We start from the raw sequence: 27,087 nt of genomic DNA, 5'->3' as shown, positions 1-27,087 counted from the left end.
TTTTGTGTGTAAGTGTATGGCTCTTAGGAATGTAGGGGAGGGTTTATCTGGGGCAGTCCAATGTTCAAAATCATACTGCCCCATGTAAGGGGCGTCAGGTTGTGTTCAATGTATAGACGACATATATGTTCGATGTTCCTAATATCGGATCGACCTGATATCCTAGTTATTATGGTATGAAAATAGAAATATTAAAGTGGTTTTTGCATGATTTTTTTTTGTTTGTTTTTCCGTTGAACATGAAAGTGATAGGGGGCATAAAAGGCCCATTTTATTTCACTTTTTATCACAAAGAAAGTCATGCTCTTGCTGTCCTACCCTGGAACTCCTTTTACAATGAGCTTTGCAACCTCTTTGTATCAGGTAGGTCTTTTTTATTTCTATTTAATTCAATCTTTTCGTTGATTACTTGACTGTAGAGGAATTTGTAGGGTTATGCAGTATTTTTCCTTTTTGTATTCCTTTTCTAGAGCTTATTATATATTTAATTTGCTATTTATAAAAATAATTATCCATTTTAAATTTTCAATTAATTTGATTTCTATTGTAGGGGTCGGAGCTATAAGGTACCTTTTTGCGCCCCCCCCCCCCCCCCCCCCCCAACCCCCATTTATTTCTTTTTATCAATGTGGTTGTGTGATTTTATATAGGTTTTACTTTGATTGGTCATGAACATTGATGAGACTAATTTCAATTTAGGGTTTTCATGGCATTGGGTTTAGGGTTGGACTTTATTCGAATTTTAAATAATTAATGTGGATTACTTGATTATAGTGGGTGATTTTGGTTGTGCATTGCTGATCTTTCTCTCTTATTTTGAATGATTATATTTTACCCATTTTCAATATTTGAGAAATTGGGTTATGTTCATTCATTTTCTCCATTTGAGAAATTTGATGTAAGCCATTTCACATTTTAAGAAATCATGTAAGTGTTTATTTGATTTTAATGCATAATATTCCTCTTTTTATCTTGAATTATACTTTGAATTTTAGTTTTCGGATGTCTCCTTAGGGCTCCTCTACAAAGCCCTTGTTGACTAACAATGTTCACTGCTGGAGTGAGGCAACTATGTTGATACAGTGGTTCGTTCGCGTGAAGTTAAAACGATAGATGGATTTACTATAAGGGCAGGAATTTGACATCCATAATTGATGGAACGAAAAATTATATTTATTTTAATTTTATTCAATTTTAAAGGATGTATATTTTGATTTTAGTTTTAAGATTTTTAGTTTTTTTTAAGAATTTTAATGTTTTATAGTTTTTTATTTATTTCATGAATACTATTCGTGAGTATAGTTTACGGGTATTGTTTATATGGGTAAAACTGTCATTACAAAATTTAAGTTTAAGTTAGGACATATAGGTCATTTTAATTATTGAATAGACATGTAATGTTTATTTGAATATTGAATTATAATATATAAGAGATGTGTGGGGCCCTAAGAGGGTCAATTCCACATTATTTTTTAAAAAACTTAGGCTTTTGGAATCCTAGTTTCGGGTTTGGAGAAGAAACCCTAGGTTTCTTTGACTTATGCTTGTGGTAAGCTTTATTTCTTATTGATTTTACTATTCCCTCAATTAACTCAATAGAGTAACTAAAGACATAGATGGGAATTATCATGCGTTGTGACCTTAGCAATATGACAATTACGTATAAAAAAGAAAGATGATTTAGTAGAACTAAATGATGATCGTGATGTGACGTGTATGAATTGATGGCTGTAATGTACATGGATATGCTATACATGGAATATCAATCAAGTGTGGCTACCGTCGGTTCGTCATCTGGTCCATCAACTAGGATCATGTAATAATTTTGAATTGTATATTTTATTTACATTTTATTCTTGGTATTTAATAATTATTGATTCCTTTGAACATCACTTCCCCGCCGCCCCATTGGACCAACGCCGTCCCCGCCGTCCAGAATGAAGCACATGCATGCGAGGACGTAGAGATTGCATGTGATCTTGATGACCAATATCTATACGAAAGTCCATGTGGTTTAGTTCGCTCGCAAGTTCATCTGTATATCGGACAATATTTCAAGAATGTCAAACTACTCCAGGACCACTTGGTAGATTATTCCATATATCGAAATTTTGTCATGAATGAAGTACATGAAAAATGATCAAGAGCATGTAGTTGCAATCTGTGCTGGAGAGGGGTGCACTTGGCAAGCACATTGCTCTCGGCTTACATAAAGTATTTTAAAGTAGAGAGTTGGTAAATGACCACACATATACAGGACTAATGGGAATAGCTCATCAACCATTAACACGAAGCAAGTGGCTTGCCAAAAAAATTATCGCCCGTTTGGCTAACTAGATGAGTGTCACTACCAAAGATATTACGAATGATGTTCAACTCGAATTTGTGGTGTCATTGTCATATATGCAAGCATGGAAAGCGAAACAACATGATACAAAGGGTCGTACAAGTAGTCATATATAAAGTTATCTCTATACTCAAAACATATTCAAGTGTCTATTTATGTGCTTTCATCCATCCTCCATGGATTTTTGTATGGTTGTAGGCCTTTCATATGCTAAGATGGGATGTTTTTATAGGGATAAGGGTGAAAATGGATCCGGACTCGACCCGGGACCCGTCAGGAATATCCGACACGGGGCCGGGAATGTGTCTAATATTTGGACCCGACCCGAACCCTACCCAGATCCAAAGGATATGGGGATAGACATAAAACTAGAGAAATAAATACATGGAGAAGAGTGGAGAGAGAGAGAGAGGGAGGGGGCACGAGCAGAGTTCATCCGTTGATTTAGAAATGCAAGGCAATAGAGCTCAAAACCCTTGTAAATGGCTGAAAACAAGGTAATTCGATTTATATCGTCCACCATCAAAATCCCAAGTAATGCCCTCTACACAGAAAATAACCAATATCTGGTACCACTACAGGGCTCAAAACCCTCGTTAATGTTGGAAAACAAGGCCTATCCAGTTCGATTCACTTCATCCACCATTAAAATCCTCAAGTTCTTTCTCTACCCCGAAACCCCAGGGCGATCTAACTGCTAACCGATAACTGTCCGGCTAGATCGGAATCGGCCACTGGCTGGTTTCGATTTTGGGCGGTTTTGGTTACTTAATTTTTTTCTTTTAAAATGTATATAAATTCTCAAAAATAAAGAATTTGATTTGTAATACATTTTTAATATTCTTTACATTAAGATTAAAAATTGTTTCGGTTATTAATGCTCAGTTTTATATTTTTCCATCTTCTTCAGAAAATTTTAAAACCCCTAAACACAGATCGATTCATTAAAATCCATTTTTTTCCATTAATTTTGAACTTCATTTGAATATGTTTTGTTTTAATCATTCTTTATAGATTTTTCATATTTTAGTAGTTTTTTTTGCATCTATATTATTTTTTTCAACACTTTTTTGAGCGCCTTGGACTTGCTTAGTTAAAGTGGTTGAATCGGCTGAATTTACGGGTTAGACTGATTAAACCGCTTCCGGGCCTACATCCGGTTAACTTCGATTTTGGGAACCGTTGTAAGAACTATCGGATTTGAAGGTAAAATAGGGAGGGCATAAGGGGTTGTTGAAGAGTAAACGTCTGCTTCTCCATAAATTTCCACTAAAATTGGAACAGTCCTTAATAACCATGACTGACTTGGATTAAGGCAACATTTTCAGGCCCTTCGATCCCCTCTTTTTTTTCCTTTTTTACCCTCACATACCATGAATGACCAAAATCCCACGGCGTTCATGATCCAACACAAATCTGCAACGCCAAATACCACACGTGCGTTCTGTCCTGTTGGCACGTGCAATCATCACAGTCCCAGAACGCAGGCATCCCGTCCATCATGGCCGTTGATTTCATAGACGGACGTTCGCCACAGCCCTTGCTCTCTTCCTCTCTTCTCCTCTCTTTTCCCTTCCCCTTTCTCTCTCCTCTCTTCCCTCTTCTCTCTCTCTCTCTCCAAAACCACCAATGTCCGCGTTCAAGATTAGGTTTTTAGTCTTTTAGATTTACACGAGTCATATTTCTTCTCTCTCTAAAATTCTCTTCTCTCTATTTCCTTTCTCTCTCTGCCGATATTTGTGCCCCACATGACCTGAACTTAGGGTTTCGAATGGAGCAGAAGCGCCCCAGCAACAATGGCTACCACTTTCCAAATAACAACTCGTTTTCTTACTCTAATCTCTTCAACCTCGATGTATGTTTTTGATTGCTGCTTTTCTTCGTTTGTTGTTTGTTTCAATGGTGTTTTTCTAGTGCATTGCTCGTTGTTTTTGGAGTCCCTTGTTTTCGGTTTTTGGCAAGACTTGTTCTTTCTGCAATTAGGGCATCGTTGATTCTGTTATTTTCTAGTGTTCTCTAGTTTTTATTATTCCCTTTTTGTTTTCTCTCTAGTATTTGATAGCGTAGTTTCTTAATTTTGGCTTGGGTGATTGTGTTGCTATTCCTTGATTTTGGGGCGAGACTTTTTCTCTCTGAAATCTTATGTTGATGATTATGGTCGTGTTTTGGTGATTGTATTCTCTATCTAGTCTTTGATGAACTTTCAACTTCCACAACAAGACGAGGATCTCGAAGATTATGCAAGCAGTAGTCAGGATGAAAGCGGAGGCAGCCTAGGTGCACAATATTCGCTTTCTCTCTCTCTCTTCTCCCCTCTGTTATCGCCTCTTCTTCTTATACTTTAGCCTCTAATTTTGAAGAGAAATTGCTAAAAATATTCTTTGAGCATGTACAATTTAGTCTAGTTGGATATGCTCCTTTATTTGTTTTCCTCTTTCAAATTCCGTTGTTGTTGAATTGTAGAACATGTCTGCTATTTGAATTGGGGTTATGAAGGATAGCCCTGAAAGCTCAAATCCCCAAACTGTGATTAATATCTTGAATCGATCAGGTCAAGTTGGGATGGCAGTCGATCATGGGAATGGGAATTTGGGGGAGAGATCCACCAAGAGAAAGAAGAGGCTTCATGGAGAAGGAGGTGAAATTGGCTCCTTTTCTTCAGCTAGGAGAGAAACAGATAGCAATGATGAAGATGATAATGATAATTATGGCACCCACATCTCTGAAGATCACTATAGATCAATGCTAGGTGAGCATGTAATGAAATACAGGAGGTCCAAGCATAAAGATAATTCTACCACAGTTAGAACTCCGGTGTTTGCCCCCAAAAGAAATGCCCATAACGCCAAGTCTCGAGTGAATTCGGGTAGTGAATCCCTGGCTATGAATTCTACAAAGGAAGATAGATTGATTCATGGAATGGAAACCCCACCCGAGTACATGAGCCCCTTGAAGCAAGGAGGTTACTATTTTGAGTCGGATGTAGGCCGAGAATTCAACTACGATAAGCTTTCTAGCACCCTAGAGTATGCGTATCTGGACATTGGAGAGGGTATTACATATAGGATTCCTCCCTCTTATGATAGGCTTGTGATGACTCTGAACTTACCCAATTTCTCAGATACTGGGATAGAAGAGTGTTTTGTAAAGGGTAAGGTGGATTTGGGAGCTCTGGCCACGATGGTGGGGTCGGATAAGAAGTTTGGGCCTCGAAGTCGTCAAGCGATGGGTGATGCTCCTCTTACTCATGAGTCGCTTCAGGCGAAGTTGAAGGCATTGTCGGCTTCTAACTCAGTCCAAAAGTTTAGTCTTCAAGTTTTTGATATAGACTCATCTTCGATCCCTGAAGGGGCGGCAGGTAACATTAAGCGGATGATCTTGTCTGAATCAGGGAATTTGCAGGTTTACTATGTCAAAGTTTTGGAGAAAGGAGACGCTTATGAGGTTGGTATGATTTTTATGGCATAATTTAAATTTTTCTTGTTTTGTTCTTGGGAAATTGAAACTCTGTTTCATTATTTCTTCTTCGTTTCTGGTTTATTTCCAAAGAGCATGATCCTTTTTTCTTTCATTGGACCTCAATTGGTAGATCATTGAGCGAGCATTGCCTAAGAAGCAAGTGGCTAAGAAAGATCCGGCCCAGATTGAAAAAGAAGACATGGAGAAGGTTGGTCGAGCTTGGACAACTATTGTTCGGAGAGATTTTCCCAAACATTATCGAACATTTGTTGCTTTACATAGGAAACAACTTCTTGATGCTAAGAAGTATTCAGATTCCTGTCAAAGGGAGGTTAGTGCTTATTTGTAAAGTATTTCATATTAATAATGGATAGTCAATGTAACTGTTAACTTCTTCAAAAATAATAATGGATAGTCAATGTAACTGTTAACTTTTTAAAAGTCGAAGTGGCCTAGTGGCTTGGCCCAATGCCAAATTTTACAAACTCACGACTTAGCAACTCTTTTTATTTTTTTTATTCATCTTTGAAAATATGAGAAATGGAAAGATAATTAAATAAACCTACTTTTTGTACTGATTAATGTATTATTATGTAAATTATTGCATTCCTATTGCACAAAAGATACATTAATGTTCTATGCTGATTGTATATAACACTATAACGATGAAATAAACATTGCTATGTCATTTACATATTTAATGTTCGCTTTAGTCATAATGTTACAAGTTAGCCTCTGCGCATATATTTATATCTATGTATATAGGGAAATGATATCATGTCACCATGCCATTATAATATAATGAAACCACACTTTTAGAAAACCATGTTTGTGGTATTTTGCACACCCACTCTCTTCATCTCAATAATCAATCTCAAAAATATAAAATAAAATTTTCACCCTATATATGGTCAAAATGAGTCCCGTCCAACGATGAATCTAGACCGTCCATTTGGTGAATTTCAAGATCTATGCCTTTATGAATTCATAATCAATTTTTTCTTTTTTAACATTGTTAATCTAATGATAATAAAGTTTTTTAAAAATTTTGGAAAGAAAAAAGATCCTTCTAAGGCTAGATCTAAGTATCTCACCAAAATGGACGGCCTATGTTAATTGGGCTAAAAAACTATTTCTAGGTTGTGTTTTCAAACTTTCTTTTTTTGTGATTATTTATTAGAATGAAAAGAGTGTCTTTTATAGTTTGGGTCAAACAAATGGCCCTGACATGGTTTCTGAAGATTGTTTCATTATATTACCACTGTTGCATGAAATCACTCCCCATATATATAGAGACACACACACACATGCACACACACACACACATGTACATATATATAATTTTTTGTTTGGTATGCTTCTATTAGGAGTGGGCATACACCAAATTTCATTTCAAGATGATATATGTAAACAAAACTTAAAAATAAAATAGTGTTAGGTGTGACATTACCATTTAGATCGGACGGCTGTTATAGCAGGCAAACATGTTGTATATGTGGGTGGTGCCACTTGTAAAGAACCCTAGTAATTTAATATTGAATGATATTGTTATAAATTAGTAATTTTTCAATATATTTTGGAATTTTTAGATTCTAGGGCATTATGTTACAAAACCCATAATGCATCTAAATACATGATGCATGATGCACACTTACATGTTATGGATCTTTGCTGTGAATTAATAAACTCACATAATTACATATATGAAGATTGCATGAGTGAGCCATATCTTTCACCCTCGTAACTGAAACATGATACAAATTTTCAAGTTCGTGAACACAATCTAGAAAACTTTGAAACAAGGAAAATGCCAACAAAAAGTTGAGAATCAGTCGAGGGATTCAAATTTGATTTCATCGTCTTATTCCAGAGTAGCATTTTGTAGGCTTACAAGTTGAGATGCTGCTGCTCCTGCTTGAAAATCATCACATGCGTCAAGCAGGCTTAGCTTGACCTTGAAAATATTGATGTAATATATATGATCTTGCCTTATATTTTTTTCATGCAGCATCCATTATGTTATGAGTATGACTACTTTTAGTAAATATTCCATATAATTCATAAATGTGAGCTCTTTATATGGTCTAATATTATTTTTGCTTTCTTCTTTGTATATGTTATGAACGTAGAAGTTTGTTAAGATGGTTTCTATGGAGAGAAACTTTTAGTAATGTAAAGGTTCTGATACCATATGCTAATATATAAGTTGTGTGGGGCACGTGTGGGTAACTAATCAATGATTCTGATGAACACACCATTTTCGATATGTTTACTCTTCTTTGACATCAAGCAGCTAGCAAAAATGCTTGCTATCCTAGTTTTTTCTACCCATGTTCATGTCCGTCGATATTTATGCTTGCACAGAGGAAAACTTGTGCAAGAATGTTTTGAATGGGTTTAGTTTATTCTTTCTTATATTTAGCTTGATTGGTGTTTGATTTTCTTTAGATTATACATGTCAGGTAAAGGCAAAGATTACCAGATCACTGAAAATGATGAAGGGAGCAGCTGTGCGCACCAGGAAAATGGCTAGAGATATGTTGGTGTTCTGGAAAAGAGTAGACAAAGAGCAGGTTCAGTTCCTTCTTACATGAACCCAGATATAGTCACTTTGCCTATATTCATGGTGATATTTTTGAATATGAGTCATGCTATAAAAGGGACTCGTTCGGTGCACACTTATTGCTTAATAAAAAAATAAATGAATAAATTCAGTCTATTTTATTCTGAAGGAATATTTTTTGGACATTGATTTTAAAAAAAGAAAATGGAATGTTTGTTGGACATAGAGTAGAACTTTATAGAAACAATGTGTCTTACCTTTCTAAGCAGGAGACCTTGAAAATTTGTAACTCTGCAATGTTTCCCCACTTTAGTTATGCTTTGTAAGTTTTTGCATCTGGACTTATCTGTGAAGCACCACATTTAATTCTTGTTCAAATTTATGAGATGTAATTGACTAGTTTTTTAGCTTGTGGGGTTTTTTGCTTGTGGAAATCTCTAGAATTTAGTCATATTGATTATTTTGTTGGACTGTTCACTCCCTCTTATTATTGATAACTGATATATTTTCAGATATTTGCATGTACTGATATAGATTCGTGGTAGGAATTTTTTATTTTTTTTATATTGATAGAAGTCAGCTTTATTATAGATATAGTGCAAACTTTCATGGCACAAACAAGTGGCAGTTGTCACTAACAAAATTAACACTCGGTACATCTGTTTGGGTAAAAAAAAAAGATAGAGTAACAGCACAGGATCTATTTACAGAATCAATTGGACAACTGGAGTGTGCTCTATAGTCACAAAGGGTTGTTTTCCAGAGATCCCGGGCTTTGGTTTACTTTTATGAGGGCGTAGTTTGTGATATGGACAGACTAATGTGGTTGGCTCCCTGTTTTGCAAAGCCATCTGCAGTGGCATTTGCCTGTCTCCACGCATGGCAGTAGGAGATGTTCATGGGTTGACTGAGTTCTTTGATTTCATGCTCCTTTGACCAAGGGCAGGAGAGGGCTTTTGTGTGCTGATTAATAACAATCACAGAGTCTCCCTCAACCTGCAGGGAGAAGCCCCATGATTCATTTAACAACTTGGGCCATGCAGACAAGGCCTGCGCCTCGGCAACAGTTGCAGTTCTGTTGCCGTAATGCCCTGAAAAAAGATAAAGAGTGTGGATGCTTCCCTCTGCCATACACAATTCCTATTCTGGCCCTTCCCTGATTGATGGATGAACATGAATCAAAATTGAATTTCATGGTGCCTGGTGTTGGGGGGGTCCCTTGCGGGGCTCTAGCGATTCCTGGGATTGGATCTCAATATGGCATGCCAGTTCAACAAAAACTGGAGGAAGAGAAAGAAACAAAATAACAAACTCCTTCCAGAGCCCGGCCCAGCATTGACTGTTGTGATTAGCCTATTTTTTAAGGCTATAATATGGGCTTTCTGACATTAATAATTCTCCTGTTACACTCGATCTAAATTGTCCAAACTAGGGGCACTACAGATGCTTTCCACAGGAGGAGGGCCATCGCTGGGAGGGAGGTGAAACGTTTGCTGTGGAAGAGCTGTCGGCTTGAACCCTGCAACCTGGGGTCGCCCAATCAGTTCCAAACATTTTTAATAGGAATGACCACAGCTGGCTAGCCAATCAGTAGTGTAGGAATAGATGGTCACTCGTTTTTCATATAGTACAACATTTGACTAGTGCTAACCTCTATAGCTGAAGTCACTCCACAGTCAGGGTCTTCTTGTGAATTATCAGTCAGCTAAGAGCCTGGTTTTTACGGGGAACAGGAGCAAACCAGGCTGTGCTGGCCACCACCAAGGTTGGTTGACTCTGTGTGCAGTGGCTGCAGAGAGAACCCCAGAGAATATGCCAGATTTAGCTGGTTCCCATACCATTCTATCTTGGCCTTGTTGGGGGATGTAATGAGTGCTGAGGCAAGACAATGGTTCTTCAAGTTCTTGGGCCTCCTTTTTTGGTGAGGTTCCTGGGTAGGATCTGTTTTTCTATATTCTATTAGAAGTCCATGATTTTTGGTGAAAGTAGGCTATATCAATGCAAGTGTCTTGCTAGAGTGTGTTATGTTCTTTATGTTAAGCTTTTCTGCTTCAAGAATGCAAATGTCCCTGCTGTTTCACAGTGTTTCCATGCAGCAAGAAATGTTTGGTTAGTCTTTGCAAGCTAACTTCTGAATTTCTACTTCAGAAAGTTACCTATGTTTGTGCTATAAATTATCTGGGTGTTTCAACTTGATTTTGCATCAGAGTGTGAGTCATTTGATTATGCAAACAGAATATTAAAAGCTACATAAATATATTGAGTTTGCTTCATGATTACAGGCTGAACTTAGAAAGAAAGAAGAAAGAGATGCAGCAGAAGCCCTGAAACGAGAGGAGGAGCTTCGTGAAGCAAAGAGGCAACAACAGAGGCTAAACTTTCTGCTGACTCAAACAGAGCTTTACAGTCATTTCATGCAGAATAAATCAACTTCCCAAGCATCAGACCCTTCAGCCTTAGTAGATGGAGATAATGAAGATCCAGAAAATTCTTTATTGAACTTGGAAGATTATAAGCCCTCAGAAGAAGAAGAGGACCCTGAGGAGGCTGCGATGAAAAGAGAAGCATTTAAGGCTGCTCACCGTGCAGTATCTCAGCAGAAGAAATTGACAAGTGCATTTGACAATGAATGCTTGAAACTGCGTGAAGCTGCTGAACCCCAGGGGTTATCCGATGATACTTCAATCGCAGGATCTAGTAACATAGACCTCCTTCATCCGTGAGTCCATAGATTTGATTGAATCTATATATTCTTCATTAAATGTTGTTTTTTTCAGATGGTTAAGCCTAATAAAAACTTTTGTGCTTTCAGTTCTACAATGCCTATAACCTCATCAGTGCAGACACCACAATTGTTTAACGGAAGTCTGAAGGAATATCAGCTCAAGGGTCTGCAATGGCTAGTTAATTGTTATGAGCAGGTAAAACTGGGACTGAGGTTTCCTGGCTATATGGGTTTCTTTTTTATTTTTTAATTGCATAGTGCACTATGTGTAGTGCTGGTTGTTTTACATGTCATCACCACCATCTATACTAAAAAAAATGGACGTTGGACATGAACCACGCTTGCACTTGAGTTTGCCATTATTTGCTAAAGTTCAAGATTTGTTCATCACTGCTATCTATTGTTAGCAGGAGCTTGTGGAGATGACATACATCAACTATGCTGAATAATCCCTTCTACTATTGAGAATTGTGGTTTTTGGAAATGTTGCTTGCAGGGTTTGAATGGAATCCTAGCTGATGAGATGGGTTTGGGGAAGACGATTCAAGCAATTGCATTCCTGGCTCATCTAGCTGAGGTCTCATAAAGAATTGCTAATTTATGCGTTGTTTCTTCTATTTTCTTCCAGAGATGCCAACAATGCCAAATGACCTCTTATTGTGTATCATTCTGGTTGTATTTATCAACTTTACTCTATACAGGAGAAGAATATATGGGGACCATTTTTGGTTGTTGCACCTGCCTCTGTCTTGAGTAATTGGGTGGATGAATTTAGCCGTTTCTGTCCTGATTTCAAAACGCTTCCTTATTGGGGCGGACTTCAAGATAGAACAATACTAAGGAAAAACATTAATCCCAAGCGTTTATATCGTAGGTGAGATATTTTTTTTAATATCTGGGCTCTTTGATTTAATAAATTTGTTTTGGTTTGTTTGTGCCTAGTATTCTTCCCTTGATACTGATTCATATTATTTTCGGAAACTTTTCTAGGGAGGCTGGTTTTCACATCCTGATTACAAGCTACCAGCTGCTGGTGTCTGATGAGAAGTACTTTCGGCGTGTGAAATGGCAATATATGGTGTTAGATGAAGCCCAAGCCATTAAAAGTGCACAAAGGTACTGCTACTAATTGCATCAATATGATAGCACTTATGAAGAGAATAATTAAGAAAATTTATTCTTTCTAGCTGTAGGAAAGTTTTATAATTTAGATAATGTTTGTGTGTTACATTTTGCCGAGTCAGTTTTTTATGTAAATGGATAACTTTGGGAATTAATTCCATCAAGCAAGTTCTTCTTGAAAGGAATATATGCTTATATTACTGTGCTATTGATATTAGTGGCATAATTTTGAGTCCTTTTTGACAATTGGCATCTGTGATACTATGACACCAATCAAATTGAGCACCTTATGCAAAATTATAAGTTGTAAACGTGGCCTTAGTGATTCCATTTTTGATAAGGTTGTAAATTCAGATGAACTAGATAAGCGCAGGAATGCTAGAAGATGAAGCAAGGAGGTTCAAGCATAATTAGATCTTGGTGATTACTTGGGCTTTGGTTCCATCAATTGGGAATGGCCATATTCATCATCATCATTGTCAAAGGCTTTTCCGAACTAATTGGGGTCGGCTACACGAATCTTAGTCCGTAATTCTGCTCTATTAAGGGCCATACCCTTAGTGAGACCATAGGTCCACATATCTTTTCTCACTACTTCAACCATGTTCTTTTGGGCCTACTCTTTGCCCTTTTTGAGCCGTCTACTTGAGCTAACTCGGACCTCCTAACAGGTGCTGTATTGGGTCTGCGCCACATATGGCCAGCCCACCTAAGTTTACTCTCTCTCATCTTATCACCTATTGGTGCCACACCTAAATTTTTTCGAATGTATCGTCTCTGCTACACTCATTTTATGGGTATATTATTTTATGACCGCCCAATATTCTACCCCATAGAGCAAAGCTGGTCTCACAGCTGTCTTATAGAACTTGCCCTTCAGCTTCATTGGTGTGCGGCGATCACATAAAATTTTGGTTGCACATCAGTACTTTGCCTGCCCATCTGTAATTCTATGTGCGATGTCTTCCTCAATCTCTCAATTTTCCTGGATTATCGACCCAAAATATCGAAAGTGTGATCTTTTTGGTAATTTCTGGGCGTCAATCTTAACTACTTCCTTGTCTCTACTCCTAGTGTTACTAAACTTGTATTTCATATATTTTGTCGTAGTCCGGCAAATTTTAAAACCTTTAAATTCTAGACCATCTCTCTAAAGTTCTAACTTTGTGTTGACGCCATTTTGGGCATAGCCTTAATGATGATGGAAAATGAATAGGATGCTAAACGGTTTTCTTTGAGAAAAAGATGTCTAGAGTATGACCTTGATATGCTTTATTAAAGTTTACCATAACTCCTGTTTTTTTTAAAGGTTACCTTAAGGTTATCATAACTGTTAAGGTATTTACTGTTCTTGATCACTTCCAATGGTTTCAACTCAGTGAATTTGTGTTCCTAATTCTTTTTGATGATTGATTGCTTCACAAGTTGGCTCAATAGCTTACACCCATTACACAAAGGATGGTTTTGGAACCTAGGGACACTGCTTATTGATTGATGGGTCCTAAGATGTAAACATTCTGGTATGGATGTGGACGCATATATAGAGAGCAAAGGTGCAACTCGTCATCCATCAAAATCTAGGATATGGATATGGTTATGAGTCTCATGTCTAACACTTAAATATATTTTATATCTTGTATAATATTATATTTTATTCATATCACAATTTTTACAACTATGTAATTTTATAAATACAAGTATCCTAGCAGTATCTAGTATTAATATTGGTGTTGACATGGTATGAAACTGGCACTGAAATGTATCTGGGCATCATAAGCTGGGTTTGATGGTGTATTTATCAATACTTATGCCTTTTGAAGTTCTTCTACACGGTTCTCTTGTTTAGAATAAGTGAATGCCGTTACAATGATGCTTTTTTTCACTGGGCGACTATGATGTACATCTTGGATGTTGCCACATGTTTGGTCATTTTCTAAGGTAGAGAGGTAACTGTAATTCCTCTTCATCAGGATTATGAAGCTGAATGTCTTAGATATAATCTTAGTGAGCACTTGTAAAAATGATATTTTAAAGTGGAATATGCACTTCAGTGGAAGAATTTGTGTTGATTGATATTTTATAGTGGAATATGCACTTCAGTGGGTGGTTTATGACACTGGTTATGTCGAAACCTTTATATCTGGGCATGTGGCACTACTGAGAAGGGTTTATAGTGGGTCATCCGTAGTTGAGGTTGGAGATATGTCCAGGGATGATGTTTGTAGGCCAGGAGAACTGTGTGGTCACCTGTGTGCAATTGTAGGCCTTTGAGAGCAATGGCCAAAACCTCAATAACCATTCGCAGGGTAGATACACAAGTGCTAGACTTGCTCTTATAGGAGGGGTTGAAATCTACATTCCAAGATCATAGTTTTACTGTTTATTATCGAACTTTGACAAACCAATCATGAACTCTTGCATTGAGACTCTCGGTCATGGGTCGTAGTTGGGTTGGATAAGAAAATAGTAGTAAATCACAGTTCTTGGGTCAAGGGGAGTGCCCTTATTGTGGCTAATTTTGACTTTTTCGTACTAGTCCACTTCTAAATTATTTTATTTTGGTATTAGAAATGTTATTATAATTTTTACACATTTTTCAAAATGTTAGCATTTTATTTCTGCTGTAAAATTCATAAAGAGGGCATTTTTGAAATTTTCAGAACTTGAGAAGGCACATGTGGGGACCAAGGATTTAACCACCACATGTGTGTGCCACCCATGTGTGGGGCCCATGTGATCCCTTAGGGTGGCACTCCCCATTTTTTTTAAAATATGCCATCTTTTTGTTGGATAGGGAATATTTTAATTGTAAAATAAATTTGATTTCGTATTCAACTGGGATTTTTAAAAATAAATATGATCTTTTGACTTTTATGGAAGATCTAGATATGCTGAAAGTGGTTATTATTTAAATAGAAGTTGGACTTGGGTCAAATTATAAGGGGATAAGGTTCCTAATTTTCACCCAAAATCATGATGCCTAATTTGTAGGATGGATGACTCTGATTCAATTTCTCTCACCTCACAAATTTCCTAATTATCCTAAAGGTAATGCGGGGAAATAAGATAAGGCATACCTAGATGAAATCCTACTCCATATAGGAAATAGATTTGTTTCTATTTAAACACATTGGGCCCCTCTCTCTCAAAAAAAAAGGATATTTCTCTCTCCTCCATGCACCAAATCTCTCATCATTAAAATTCAATTTTCTCTCTCCTCCCATCTAAATATGGTCATGCAACCCAAACTTTGATAAGACAAGGTGCCGCATTGAAAGCCTAATTAGGGTTTTGTTGTTTGGAGAAGTATGCCGAGCCATAAGAGGATTCTATGCCTTCAAGCTCAGCCCTAATTTGTTCTTAAGGGTTCCTACAAACTCCGGTTAGGTTTCCATGCTCTCTAAGACCCTAGAATGAAAGGTATTGCCTGTAAATCTTCCCTATATCATAAATTCTAGCAAGACCTAAAGGACTAAAAGTGAACCATAGGTCAAGGAATCAGGTGTGGGGTGTATCAAGACTGGTGATGGTGACTCCATACATCTTCTAGTAAGATTCCCAGCTGACTAAATTAATTTTGAGCCATCTTTCATATTTTTCTGTAAATTTTCAGGAACATATTTTGTACTTAAAAGTCATTGTGGATAAGTGGAAGATTGCTGACTGCTCTCGGATGGTTTTTATTTGCTTTAGTAGTAAAAGTAAAGATCCTAGGTTGTGTCTAGGGCATTAATTTTGATTTACAGTAGTATATAGTGTCCCATTTAAGTGAAATTCAGGAATATTGCATAAAAGAAAAATAAATTTTTTAAAATTTAATAACTTGAGTTCCACATATCCACTCCTTTCAGTTCCTAGGATGTTAAGAGATGCACAAGCTATCGAGCTTATAATTGTTATGGTTCCTGAGGATCTTAACAGCTGCACTCTATCAACTTATGTGTACCTTGCCTTTAGGTTACTCTAATCCAGCTAGATGCTATCTTTGTTGCTCGTCTTCTATTGGTTTTTTTTATCTCCTGGTAATTCTACTAAGAGTTCTGGAGGTTTGGCAGTTATGCAAGTGGAGCATCTCGGTCCATAGGGCATTTACTGATAGAACAAGATACTCCATCTTCTATTTCATTGGTTTCCTTATGAGTATTAGTTTTCACCCCTATGAATTTTGGGATAGTGGCGGGAACCTCAATTTGGCTTTTGAGGCATTAGGGTGTGGTTTGGCTTGGGGCTTCAAAGGGAAGCTGTTGAGCATTAGGGTCCCGAGCATGGTTATCAGGATCAGGAGCAAGGTCAGTTCCCGGATTGGGATTGGGAATGCGGGATCCATAGATGTACGGTGATCCATGGGACAGGAATCGAGATATTTACGCCATGAGTTAAAGGGATTGTGATCCTAATATGAAGGAAGCACGAGCCAAATTTGTTGAGAATTGAATGATAAAGTATGTGGGATCGAGGTCCGTCCAACTTAGAATCGGCTACCCAAGTAGGGTTCTCTAGCTTGGGAATGAAGTCCGATAAACGGTATGATTAATTTTTTTTGAAATTCAAAAATCAAAGTATCATTAAATGCAAAGAATCCTGTTCTTAAAATACTTTTTATTTTTTTGTTAATATTGGAATGTGTTCATAAGCGAGAAGTGAAACTGAAAACCCAAAATGATGATTCAAATTTCAACCCTCAGGCATGAAAGAGGCTCTAGTGTTTGATGGAAATGCGGTGTTCTAATTTTCCTTCAGTTGGGTCCATTCACTTACATGTGATTGGGTATGCAACTGGAGAAATGCTCTCTACATTCAGAGGAAAAGAAAAGGGTCTAGAGGCAAAGAAGCATCAACCCTGAAAAGGTCTCTGTAATGGTTGATATGGTCAATGAGAGGCCATTGGAGGCAAAGATCATTTATATTAAATTATAAAGCTTATAGAGCTTCCAGCAAGTGAGATGAAAATAATTTAGGATACAACATGGCAGAAATTTAGGTACTCGCCATAATGTAATATCGCAGCACCTTATATGTTATGATGTTGATTTTTATGACTGTCAGTTAAAACTCCAAGCTTCAAACCTTGGCTGCCATTGTGGGCATTGGGATTCTTTCTCAACTGGTTGATCTTTATATTGAATGAAAATTCAGATTTCAGAACTTTTATAGAAATACACTACGTACAGAGAGAGAGAGAGAGAGAAGAGAGAGGGAGGGAGGGGGGAGAGAGAGAGAGAAGAGATTATGGGCTAGGGAATGGAGAGAGGATGGGTGGGGGAAGAGGGGGTTGGTCAGTGCAGGAGCCTCGAAATGTGCTGGTGAATATCGATGCTAATGTAAAAGAAACTCGGTTCCACGTTGGTGGATGCTTGATTTCACTTACTCATGGACCCATGATTTGGATGAGAGGGCTTTGGATCTCATTAACAGGGATCGAGATCCCCAATTTTGGGAATCGAGATCCAGAAATTTAAAAAAAATACCTGAAATCAAGATCCCTTCTCCCGGAGCACAGAATAGAGCTTACAGTGCTGGAGTGTCGACCTTCTTGGGAGATCCCGGTAACTATAGTCCCTAGTGCTTTTCCTTGGTTAAATAGTGGCTGTAGAAGGTAAGAATTGGACTGTCAAAGGAAACTTTTAAATAGAGATGGTTATAATTGCTTTTTTGTGGGGCTTCAAGAGGATGGCTTGCAAAAGAAGCATGATATTGGTTATTTGCCCACAACAAAGAAGTTGGAGAGTGTTTAGGAAAAATATCTCTTCCCTAAGGAGACTCTCATTTTGTGGAATTTAGCAAAACATTTTATTGGTATAGGTAAGAAGGAAAAATTTAAAGGTGGTCTAAACTGAATATCTTTTTTCTTCTAAGTAACATACTGTATATCAACCATTACACACAGATCAATTGGACAAGTCAATAGCCATGCCCCATAGCGCTTTTGGAGATCCTTTAATAGTATTATATACATACAGAAAAAGCTCACAATGTCCGTGGTCATACTATATTGCAGAAAGCAATCTCCATGTTCTATATTTTATAGGGATTCATAAGAACATTCCTTGGGGAGGTTCTTCAGACTGGCCCTTTCTGATTGGGACTCATATGGATATTTTCATACCATGAAAAACAATATGCCACCAGACATCCAGTCAAATGCTCAAGAGACCACACTGTTCTATCCTCCTATTTTTGTCCAACTTAGATCAAGACAAGCCTGAGTTCAGCATCCCTCATGGTCGTTTTAAGAAAAGGTTCTAATGCTTAACATACCCAATGCGAACAATTCCAATCCGTGGGATGGTTTGTTAGTTGGTGCTTTGGAAACAAGATTTCGTTCAGATTCTAATTTTACCTCTTATCTCTTTGAATTTGGCCAGTCGACTCCCTTATGTTACTGATGAGTCCCAGACCTTCCACTTTTGTGAGCTGTCTCATCTCTATTTTTCAGCTTTCCACCCAGGCTATTTGTATTCTCTACAAAACACTCATTCATCTCCTCCATCATATTTTCTAATTTAGCTTCATTTTCCTCTAGCCCCTTGGTTCCTTTATCAGATACACAGCTATTTGCCTAGTCTATGAGCAAAGCAGTTTGGACTTTCTTATAAAACGTCCCTGTATCCATTAGCCCCAATGCTTCCATGCTTTGCTAGGACATGTCTAATAATCTTCCTTGCATGAACTAAAAACATCCTTGCTTTGGCTTCGGACCTAGTAAATTTAATTGTACAAAGTTATTTGCCTAGCCTATGAACAAAGTGGTTTGGTCTTTCTTATAAAACGTCCCTGTATCCATTAGCCCCAATGCTCCATCCTCTGCTAGGGCATGTCTAGCAGTCTTCCTTGCATGAACTCAAAACATCCTTTCTTTGGCCTCTGACCTAGTAAATTTAATTTTTTGGAAGTAATTTACTCACTACATCTACATAATTGATTTCTGACCTAGCAATTTAATGCTCCAACAATTGCTAATGACAAATTTTTCCTCAAGAAAAAGAAAATCCTAGAGGCATTTCTCTTGACATGATTACATGGCTCAAAAAGACTCTCCAGTTCCATGGAGACTGGCTGGAATCTGTTCAGTGATAGAGGGAGGACATCTTATTTAACTCTCATGATCCAAATTTTGTTTATATAAGTAAGCTGGGTGGTTAGGATGGCTAACTTGTGAATAAACATGGACAGCTCCAGGATAAAACTTCTCGTCTGTTTGACATCCTTTGAATGAATTCTACTTGCTATTTCTAAACCAGTAATTGGTTGTTTTAACTTCGTCTATGTGGTGCTAAATGTGTATTGGTGTAACCGACTGGGCTGTGTGATCATTATGTAGTTCAGTTTATGGGAATTATCTGCTCATTACTCATGTTTATTTAAATATGATGTAGCAAGTCATGTACGTCAGACAAATCATTCATCCAATGATTTACCCATCCAATGTTTATTTTTTCTATCTATGGCATTCTAAGTTGTCTTGAGCTCATAAATTTCAACATCATATTTAAGCATGTTAGGTGCAAATGTTATCTCTACAATTTATTTCTTGTTATCCTTTGTTACAATTGTATGCTCGTGATAAATTTCTTTCCTCATTAACTTTTGCTTTCCCAATGCAGTATACGGTGGAAGACATTGCTAAGTTTTAACTGTAGAAACCGCTTGCTGCTAACTGGAACACCTATCCAAAACAACATGGCCGAGCTATGGGCTCTTCTGCATTTTATAATGCCAAGTTTATTTGACAGCCACGAGCAATTCAATGAATGGTTTTCAAAAGGGTATGGCTTCAATTTTGTATCCTTGCCTTTTATTGCCAGTACGGCCTTGAGAGTTGTGCCCATTGCTGCTTTTAATTTTTGTTTCTTCTGCATTGACTTTTGTTGCATGTGTATTGACAGCATTGAGAATCACGCTGAGCATGGAGGTACTCTAAACGAACATCAGCTGAACAGATTGGTAAGAATTACAATTCAGGGAATCTGATTAGTAGTAATATTCATTAAAAGGGTCTTCAACTAGCTTATAGTGTACCAGTGTCTTCCGATGGAATCATCAGTCAATTCATAAGATGTTGAAATTATCTTTTTGCTTTTATTTATGATATGAGTTTTTAAAATTTCTTCTGTGGAATTCTTGACAAAACTTTAATTCCATGTGTATATCATAACAGCATGCAATATTAAAGCCTTTTATGTTGCGGCGGGTCAAAAAGGATGTCATTACTGAAATGACCAGTAAAAAGGAAGTTACTGTGTACTGCAAATTGAGTTCTCGACAGCAGGCATTTTATCAAGCCATAAAGAACAAGATTTCTCTTGCTGAGTTGATTGATAGCACACGTGGCCATCTCAATGAGAAGAAAATTTTAAACCTTATGAACATTGTCATCCAGTTGAGGAAGGTATGGTTTTAATTATTCCCCTGTATGTTTTCTGAATGGACATCATTCATGTGACTGAACATAAACCAGTTCACTATTTGACCGGATGTAGGATATTTCAGTTGGTTGAAACTTCTCTTGAGCATCCAATCTATCACGTTCTGAATTTGTACTGGGATTTGCTTTGAAATTGTGTTAGGTTTGCAACCACCCTGAGTTATTTGAGCGCAACGAAGGAAGCACTTATCTGTACTTTGGAGAGATTTCAAATTCTCTTCTACCACCACCATTTGGGGAACCAGAAGACGTATACTATGCTGGGAGTCGGAATCCTATAACTTACAAGGCACATCTATTGCCCACTTTTTTTTTGCTTCTCCTTTTTGGGTTTCATCACTCTACTTTCTATTTGTTACACGCTCATACAGTTTTATTTATTGATTCCTGGTTGTTTTTGCACATTTTTCAGATACCAAAAATGGTCCATCAGGAGCTTGTGCAACATGCTGAAGTCCCTTGTTCGGCAACAAGTTCCAGTATCGAACCAGAAACATTTGAGAAGTTGTTTAATATGTTTTCTCCAGATAATGTACATAGGTCATTACTATTGCAAAGGGGGTGCTCAGAAGACTCCAGCCATCCCACAACCAGTGGTAGTTTTGGCTTCACTCGTTTAATTGATTTGTCACCAGGAGAGGTTTCTTTCTTGGCTAAGGTTTCTAGTTTAGAGAAGCTGCTGTTTTCTATTATGAGATGGGATAGAAAGTTTTTGAATGAGATTTTGGAGCTATTTTTGGAAGTTGAGGGTGGCGATCTTCAACAAAATTCTAACCTGGAAAGAGGAAAGGTGAGAGCTGTGGCACGGATGCTACTTATCCCGACGCATTCAGAGTCTAGTTTACTCAGACGAAAACTAGCTACTGGCCCTGATCAAGAACCATATGAGGGATTAGTCATGTCCCACCAGGACAGGCTTCTCTCCAACATCAAGCTTCTTCATTCAACATATACTTTTATCCCACCAACTCGAGCTCCACCAGTAAGTTTGTATTTGGTTTCTTTTTGTGGCACACTAATCTTTGATTGGGAAGGCTTTGAATTTGCAGATTCGTTTCATAGATTTTCTTGACTTTTTACCGGATAGCATTGGTTCACAGATACATCTAAAGTAGATGTATCATTCCCATAAAGTTAAAGATCTAGTGGCACTCGAGTGTGCAGATAGATAGATAGACATAAATGATATTTCCTGAATAAAAGGGAGAAACCTCAAACTATGTATATAAGAAAAAAAGAATGCTTAGGACCACTCTGCGTGTTTCAGGTAAGGAAGACAGAAACTTCCATTAAGTCTCAGAGCCCCCGCTTCTTTGGCTAGACAATGTACTTCACAATTAGCTTCTGTCCTTTCTGAGAAATTTTTATCACTGGAAGTAGTGACAGATTCAAATAAAAATATGGCATATCATTTGATTCAACCACACCTAGAAATTTCACCATATTGCCGGTAAGGTGCTAGAACAGTGCAGGTGATGCAGTTTGAGTTATCTGTTAATTTCTTAAGAATGCTGTATATTTCGTTACACAATTTGTGCACAATACAGATGATTTTGAGTTCCTTTGAGTGGATGTTTTGAAATGTGATCTAGTCATCATTTTCTCAATTTTACTGTCAATTTGAGGTGAAATTATGCTGAGTGCTACCGAAGCCAGAATTTCCTAAGGGTCTATTTTATTATTCCTTTGCAGATTAATGTGCACTGTTCTGATCGATGGTTTGTTTATAAGTTGCTCGAAGAACTGCACCATCCTTGGGTTAAAAGGCTGATTCTTGGTTTTGCCCGCACGTCTGACTCCAACGGTCCTAGAAGACCCAATCTCCCTCACCCTTTGATACAAGAAATAGACATGCAGTTACCAGCTGTCGAGCCTATTCTTCAACTGACTTACAAGATTTTTGGGTCTACTCCACCAATACGAAACTTCGACCCTGCAAAGACGCTTACTGTAAGTTGTTCGTCATTTCTCCTCTTATCAGTTGTGGATGATAACTTTGCTCTTGTAGGTATCCATAGTTAAGACAGCTAATCTTTAATTGATGTATATTGCTCTTCATTGGCATTGCATAGTAGTGACTTATACATGGGCTTGTAAGGAGGTCAATATGGCTTTGGGATCATTATTTTCTCCTATAGGGCTCATTTGATTTTGAACTTTTATAAAGGACTCTGGGAAACTTCAGACGCTGGATATATTGCTGAAGAGGTTGCGGGCTGAAAATCATCGTGTACTTTTATTTGCTCAAATGACTAAAATGCTGAATATCCTTGAGGTAATTTATCATTTTGTTGTTTATCTGCCATTGTTCCTTGTGCATATATGCAAAATTACTATCATTTATTATATCTGTATGTCATAGATAAGGCTTGGATGATGATGATCTATCAATATGTTATGCATATCGATAGGTCCAATATGTTATACAATAGGTTCAAAAAGCATGTCATACAATTGCTCTATAGAGTTGGAGGGGAAATTGTCAGTGGGTTCCATATATGGATATTTGTCTTGCATGCTTATGGAATAGTTAGATTTGTTTATCTGTTTGCTGTTCTTAGTTCTGTTCATTATCCTTGGTCCCTGTACTGACGGATTGTAACATACAGGACTACATGAACTATAGGAAGTACCGATATCTTCGCCTTGATGGTTCTTCAACCATAATGGATCGTCGTGACATGGTTAGGGACTTCCAGACGAGGTATCAAGATTTGTGATATTGATTATAAAGCATATTTAATAGAAGAAAAAAGGATTGAAAGAATGACTCAGTTCACCTTCAATGCCATCAAAACCATTAGGTTACCTCTGACTGAATTTTCTCTATGTAGGAGCGATATATTTGTATTCTTGCTGAGCACTAGAGCTGGAGGGCTGGGAATTAACTTGACAGCTGCAGATACTGTTATATTCTATGAAAGTGATTGGAATCCAACCCTGGATTTGCAGGCCATGGATAGGGCGCATCGTTTGGGTCAGACAAAGGAGGTTGGTGGAACTGTAGTTTAGTCAGTTGCAATTATTTAGATCCGGGAAAGGGGCTAAGGTCATGGTGGTAGCACCCCACGCCTTAGTTACCACGTTGTGGTTTCCATTCCCACCACTAATACCACCCCACTAATACCTTCACTAGAGCTAACTCCTAATCTACTTGAAAAACGGGTAGGGGCCTGTCTTCCCCACTGAATTACCCAAAAAAAAAATAGTTCTGATTTATATGTTTTATTTTTCTTTTACTGGGGAAAATTTGTTCCTTTTGTTTCAATCTTCTTTTCCTTGTATCATTGTTTACTTTATAACTTCTCTGTCTTCTTTTGTTTGGGTTTATCCTGGCAATCGTTTGTAATACTAGGCCAAAGTCATTAGAATGGGAGCCACTTAAATTCCATAGTCATCGCCAGTTTCCACGAAAGAATCCATATCTGAACTAGGCCTACTATGCAGTCTTCTGTTATATCCCAATGTCAATGTGTTTTGTTTACTTACCCCCAACTGAACCGTATTCTTTCAGCATGTTCAGTTAATCTCCCAGCCCAACAGAATAGGGGACATAGTTATCATGATTATGCATGTTTTTTGCATAAATAATGCAAAATTTTGAGTTGTGTTATTCTTTGAAGTTCAGAGTCGATTTTGGATTATGTCCTTACTTCTCAAGTTATATTGATCAGGTTTTCTGTTCTAGCCATCAGAGGATAACATTTCACTTTTGTTTCATCTGTTCAGGTAACTGTGTATCGATTGATTTGTAAAGAGACAGTTGAAGAGAAAATTTTGCTAAGAGCGAGTCAGAAAAATACGGTGCAACAACTTGTAATGACTGGCGGCCATGTTCAAGGGGACCTTTTGGCACCAGAGGATGTTGTCTCTTTGCTTCTCGATGATGCCCAGCTGGAGCAGAAATTGAAAGAAGTTCCAGTGCAGGTATACTCTTGCACTGTAGTCAAGCTCTAGAGTTGTCAGATCTCTATAAGCTCTCGCTATCTCTCTCTCTCTCTCTCTCTCTCTCTCTCTCTCTCTCCTTGGTTTTAGGTTCTGTTCTTTTTCGGATGATAGTTCTCATTTTTTCCTCATGAGGTTTGGAACTCAAACCAAATATATACCATGTAGGAAATCTGTCTAAGTTGCATCAACAGTTACTGTTACAAGTGATTTGGTTTTATGGGTAGCTGAGCTGGAGTTACTGGTTTAGTTGTTGGTGGTCTATTTCACCATGTTGACATCCATACCATATGATTTGATCTTTTGTTTTTCGTCACTAAATAGGGGACTGATCGACAAAAGAAGAAACAAGGAACAAAGGGATTGCGGCTAAATGATGAGGGAGATGCCTCTTGGGAAGATTATGCCAATTTCGAGTCACAGATGGAGGCTGATCCAGCAACAGAGCTAGAAAATGGGAAGGCTACAAATAAAAAGGTATGTGGCTAATGTTCAAGAATGCTTATTTATATGGACAGGGTGTTTGTTCCAGTTCAAAAAGAGTTGCTCATCTGATGGAAATATTTATTTGCTGCAGAGCACCATTTTCCCATTCAAGTGTTTTGCATAAATTGGTCACTCCATTTCCTTACGGATGTGCCATAATGGTTCAATTGCCTTAAACTTCCAAATATAATTAGAAGTTGTTTGCTACTGCAATGGACCAACTTGTCTGTATGATTTTCCACAGTTGACAACATACACCATTTACACTTTGTATATGCATATCATTCCAGTGCATGCAGTTCTGAAGTAATTGCACTAGCTAAATATCTAAACTATAAGAGAACAAAAGAAAAGTACCCCTAGGTTTTCTTAGGCCAATTTTTGTATAATAGTTCGCTGTGATTTTTAATTTGTTTTTTGAAGTGTTGATAGTATAATTTATTAATATAAAGTATAAACCCAAGAGATTACAATTTGTTGATAGTTCACTGTAAATTCATTGATGATAAGTATTCTTTTCAGAAAAAATCAAATGCAAACAAGCAAACACCACCAAAGCAGCGTAATCAACAGAGAAATACCAAGAACTCGGATTTCTCGATGGCAGAAGATGAATTTGGGCCAATCAATTTTGACGAGGATCCATTGCAACAGAATTGGAAGACACCCAAGAGGCTGAAAAAGAGTGTGGAGATTCCCCTAGCTCCAGATTTGGAGGCTTCTGAGTTCCTTCTCTCCAATGATCCCAATCTTCTTGCACAGGCAGAGGACCAGAAATTGCCTCACGGTTTGTCTTCACCGAGATAAAAAGAACAGTGGGAGAAAGTATTGCTTAGCTAAACAAACAGAAACTGGGGGAATGCTCATTCCTAAGATGGCTTTACAGTAGCGGAACGCACGCCCAAGTTGGGCATCGGTTGATGCAAAGGATCATCAAGTGGAGGGCAAGGTTCTGTAATAGCTGTTTATATGGCATTCGGGGTAACAAGAAGCAAGAGCAGGGCAGCTGTAAATGTTGGTGTGCATATGTGCTCTCTGGCGTATGATATTCTACAGCTCAGAGAGAGAGAGAGAGAGAGAGAGAGAGGCATCTTTGTATGTATTGCACTGAGTTGGGATGTAGAGCTTGCTGGCTTGTGAGTTCTCACGGGAGGTATATATATGCAGCTCCCTGCTATTTGATAAAAGAAGCACCATAATGAGGCATTGTTAACTTTCCTTGGAAGTTCTTGTGCTGCTGGAGAAATAAACAGTGTTGTGGACGTGGCACCAAATGGCTCACCTTGTAAGCCCTGCTGATCCGAATCTACTCTTGGCATTCCCCAAAATTCAGTCTCCTTTTGTAGCAGGCCTTTACTGTACTGTACTGGCTGAAATCATGGTTCTTTTATCAGGAGAATTTTAAATCTCTCCTGATTTGTATATAAATATAACTTAAAATGCAACAGAAATGTTAAAATTGCAAATGGTGGCGACAGCTCTCTGTTCCAATTTTCGTCTTATAGAATGTGAATAAGTGAGTTACTGAACTGTCTGAAGGCTGGTCTGGTAATCTCCTCCTAGGAACTAAAAACGTAACAATCTTTCTCTCAGTTCCTTTTCAAAATTGAATGTATCATATTTTCAAACTGAGCTCAAACTCTACAAACTTGAAGCCGAATTACAGAGCATGATTTGTATGTTTCCTCCTTAGCCAATGTATCTACCTCTTTAAGGTAGTTTGTCAGTGGCAGTGGTACGGTTCAACTTGCAGGAGGGGAGTTAGATCTCTGATTTAATCAAAGATTTCTCGAAGGTGTCAGACGTTCTTCAATGTCTTTGGTCCACCAGATGGTATTATTCGAGTCTCTTCAATCAGTACCTGACTTGGAAAAAAATCCATGATGGGGCAGTGACCTTGCTTCTGTCTCTTTAGAAGTCCATTCATTGTGGTCCTTTAGGATCCCACTAGTGCAAGTTGGGTTTGGATTTCTTGCCGAACTACTATCAAAGTTAAGTTTGAGGGCATCCTCCCA

The 27,087-nt window shown here is 37.7% G+C and overlaps 1 protein-coding gene across 2 annotated transcripts; it reads left to right on the top strand.

Annotated features, from left to right (window-relative positions):
• The first annotated feature begins 3,636 nt into the window (after nucleotides 1–3,636).
• Nucleotides 3,637–26,538, top strand: INO80 (DNA helicase INO80-like protein). 2 transcript variants are annotated; one of them, XM_088862955.1, is made up of 22 exons: nucleotides 3,637–4,202; nucleotides 4,537–4,624; nucleotides 4,811–5,791; nucleotides 5,937–6,137; nucleotides 8,269–8,379; nucleotides 10,652–11,088; nucleotides 11,182–11,290; nucleotides 11,591–11,671; nucleotides 11,796–11,968; nucleotides 12,085–12,210; nucleotides 19,821–19,982; nucleotides 20,103–20,160; nucleotides 20,375–20,605; nucleotides 20,784–20,930; nucleotides 21,054–21,623; nucleotides 22,334–22,591; nucleotides 22,809–22,916; nucleotides 23,251–23,345; nucleotides 23,476–23,632; nucleotides 24,371–24,568; nucleotides 24,911–25,063; nucleotides 25,595–26,538. In XM_088862955.1, the coding sequence occupies exons 3-22, from the start codon at nucleotides 4,838–4,840 to the stop codon at nucleotides 25,877–25,879; spliced, it is 4,614 nt and encodes a 1,537-aa protein (XP_088719081.1). In that variant the 5' UTR covers nucleotides 3,637–4,202; nucleotides 4,537–4,624; nucleotides 4,811–4,837; the 3' UTR covers nucleotides 25,880–26,538. The 2 variants fall into 2 exon arrangements, with proteins under 2 accessions (XP_088719081.1, XP_006843467.2); XM_006843404.4 differs by having other exon boundaries at nucleotides 3,650–4,202; nucleotides 4,899–5,791.
• Nucleotides 26,539–27,087: the final 549 nt, after the last annotated feature.

The sequence above is a fragment of the Amborella trichopoda genome, chromosome 1 (genome assembly GCF_054954075.1).
Source record: "Amborella trichopoda isolate Santa Cruz 75 chromosome 1, AtrichopodaSantaCruz75HAP2 v2.0, whole genome shotgun sequence".
NCBI lineage: Eukaryota > Viridiplantae > Streptophyta > Magnoliopsida > Amborellales > Amborellaceae > Amborella > Amborella trichopoda.
This window is presented reverse-complemented; position numbering and strand designations above follow the sequence as displayed.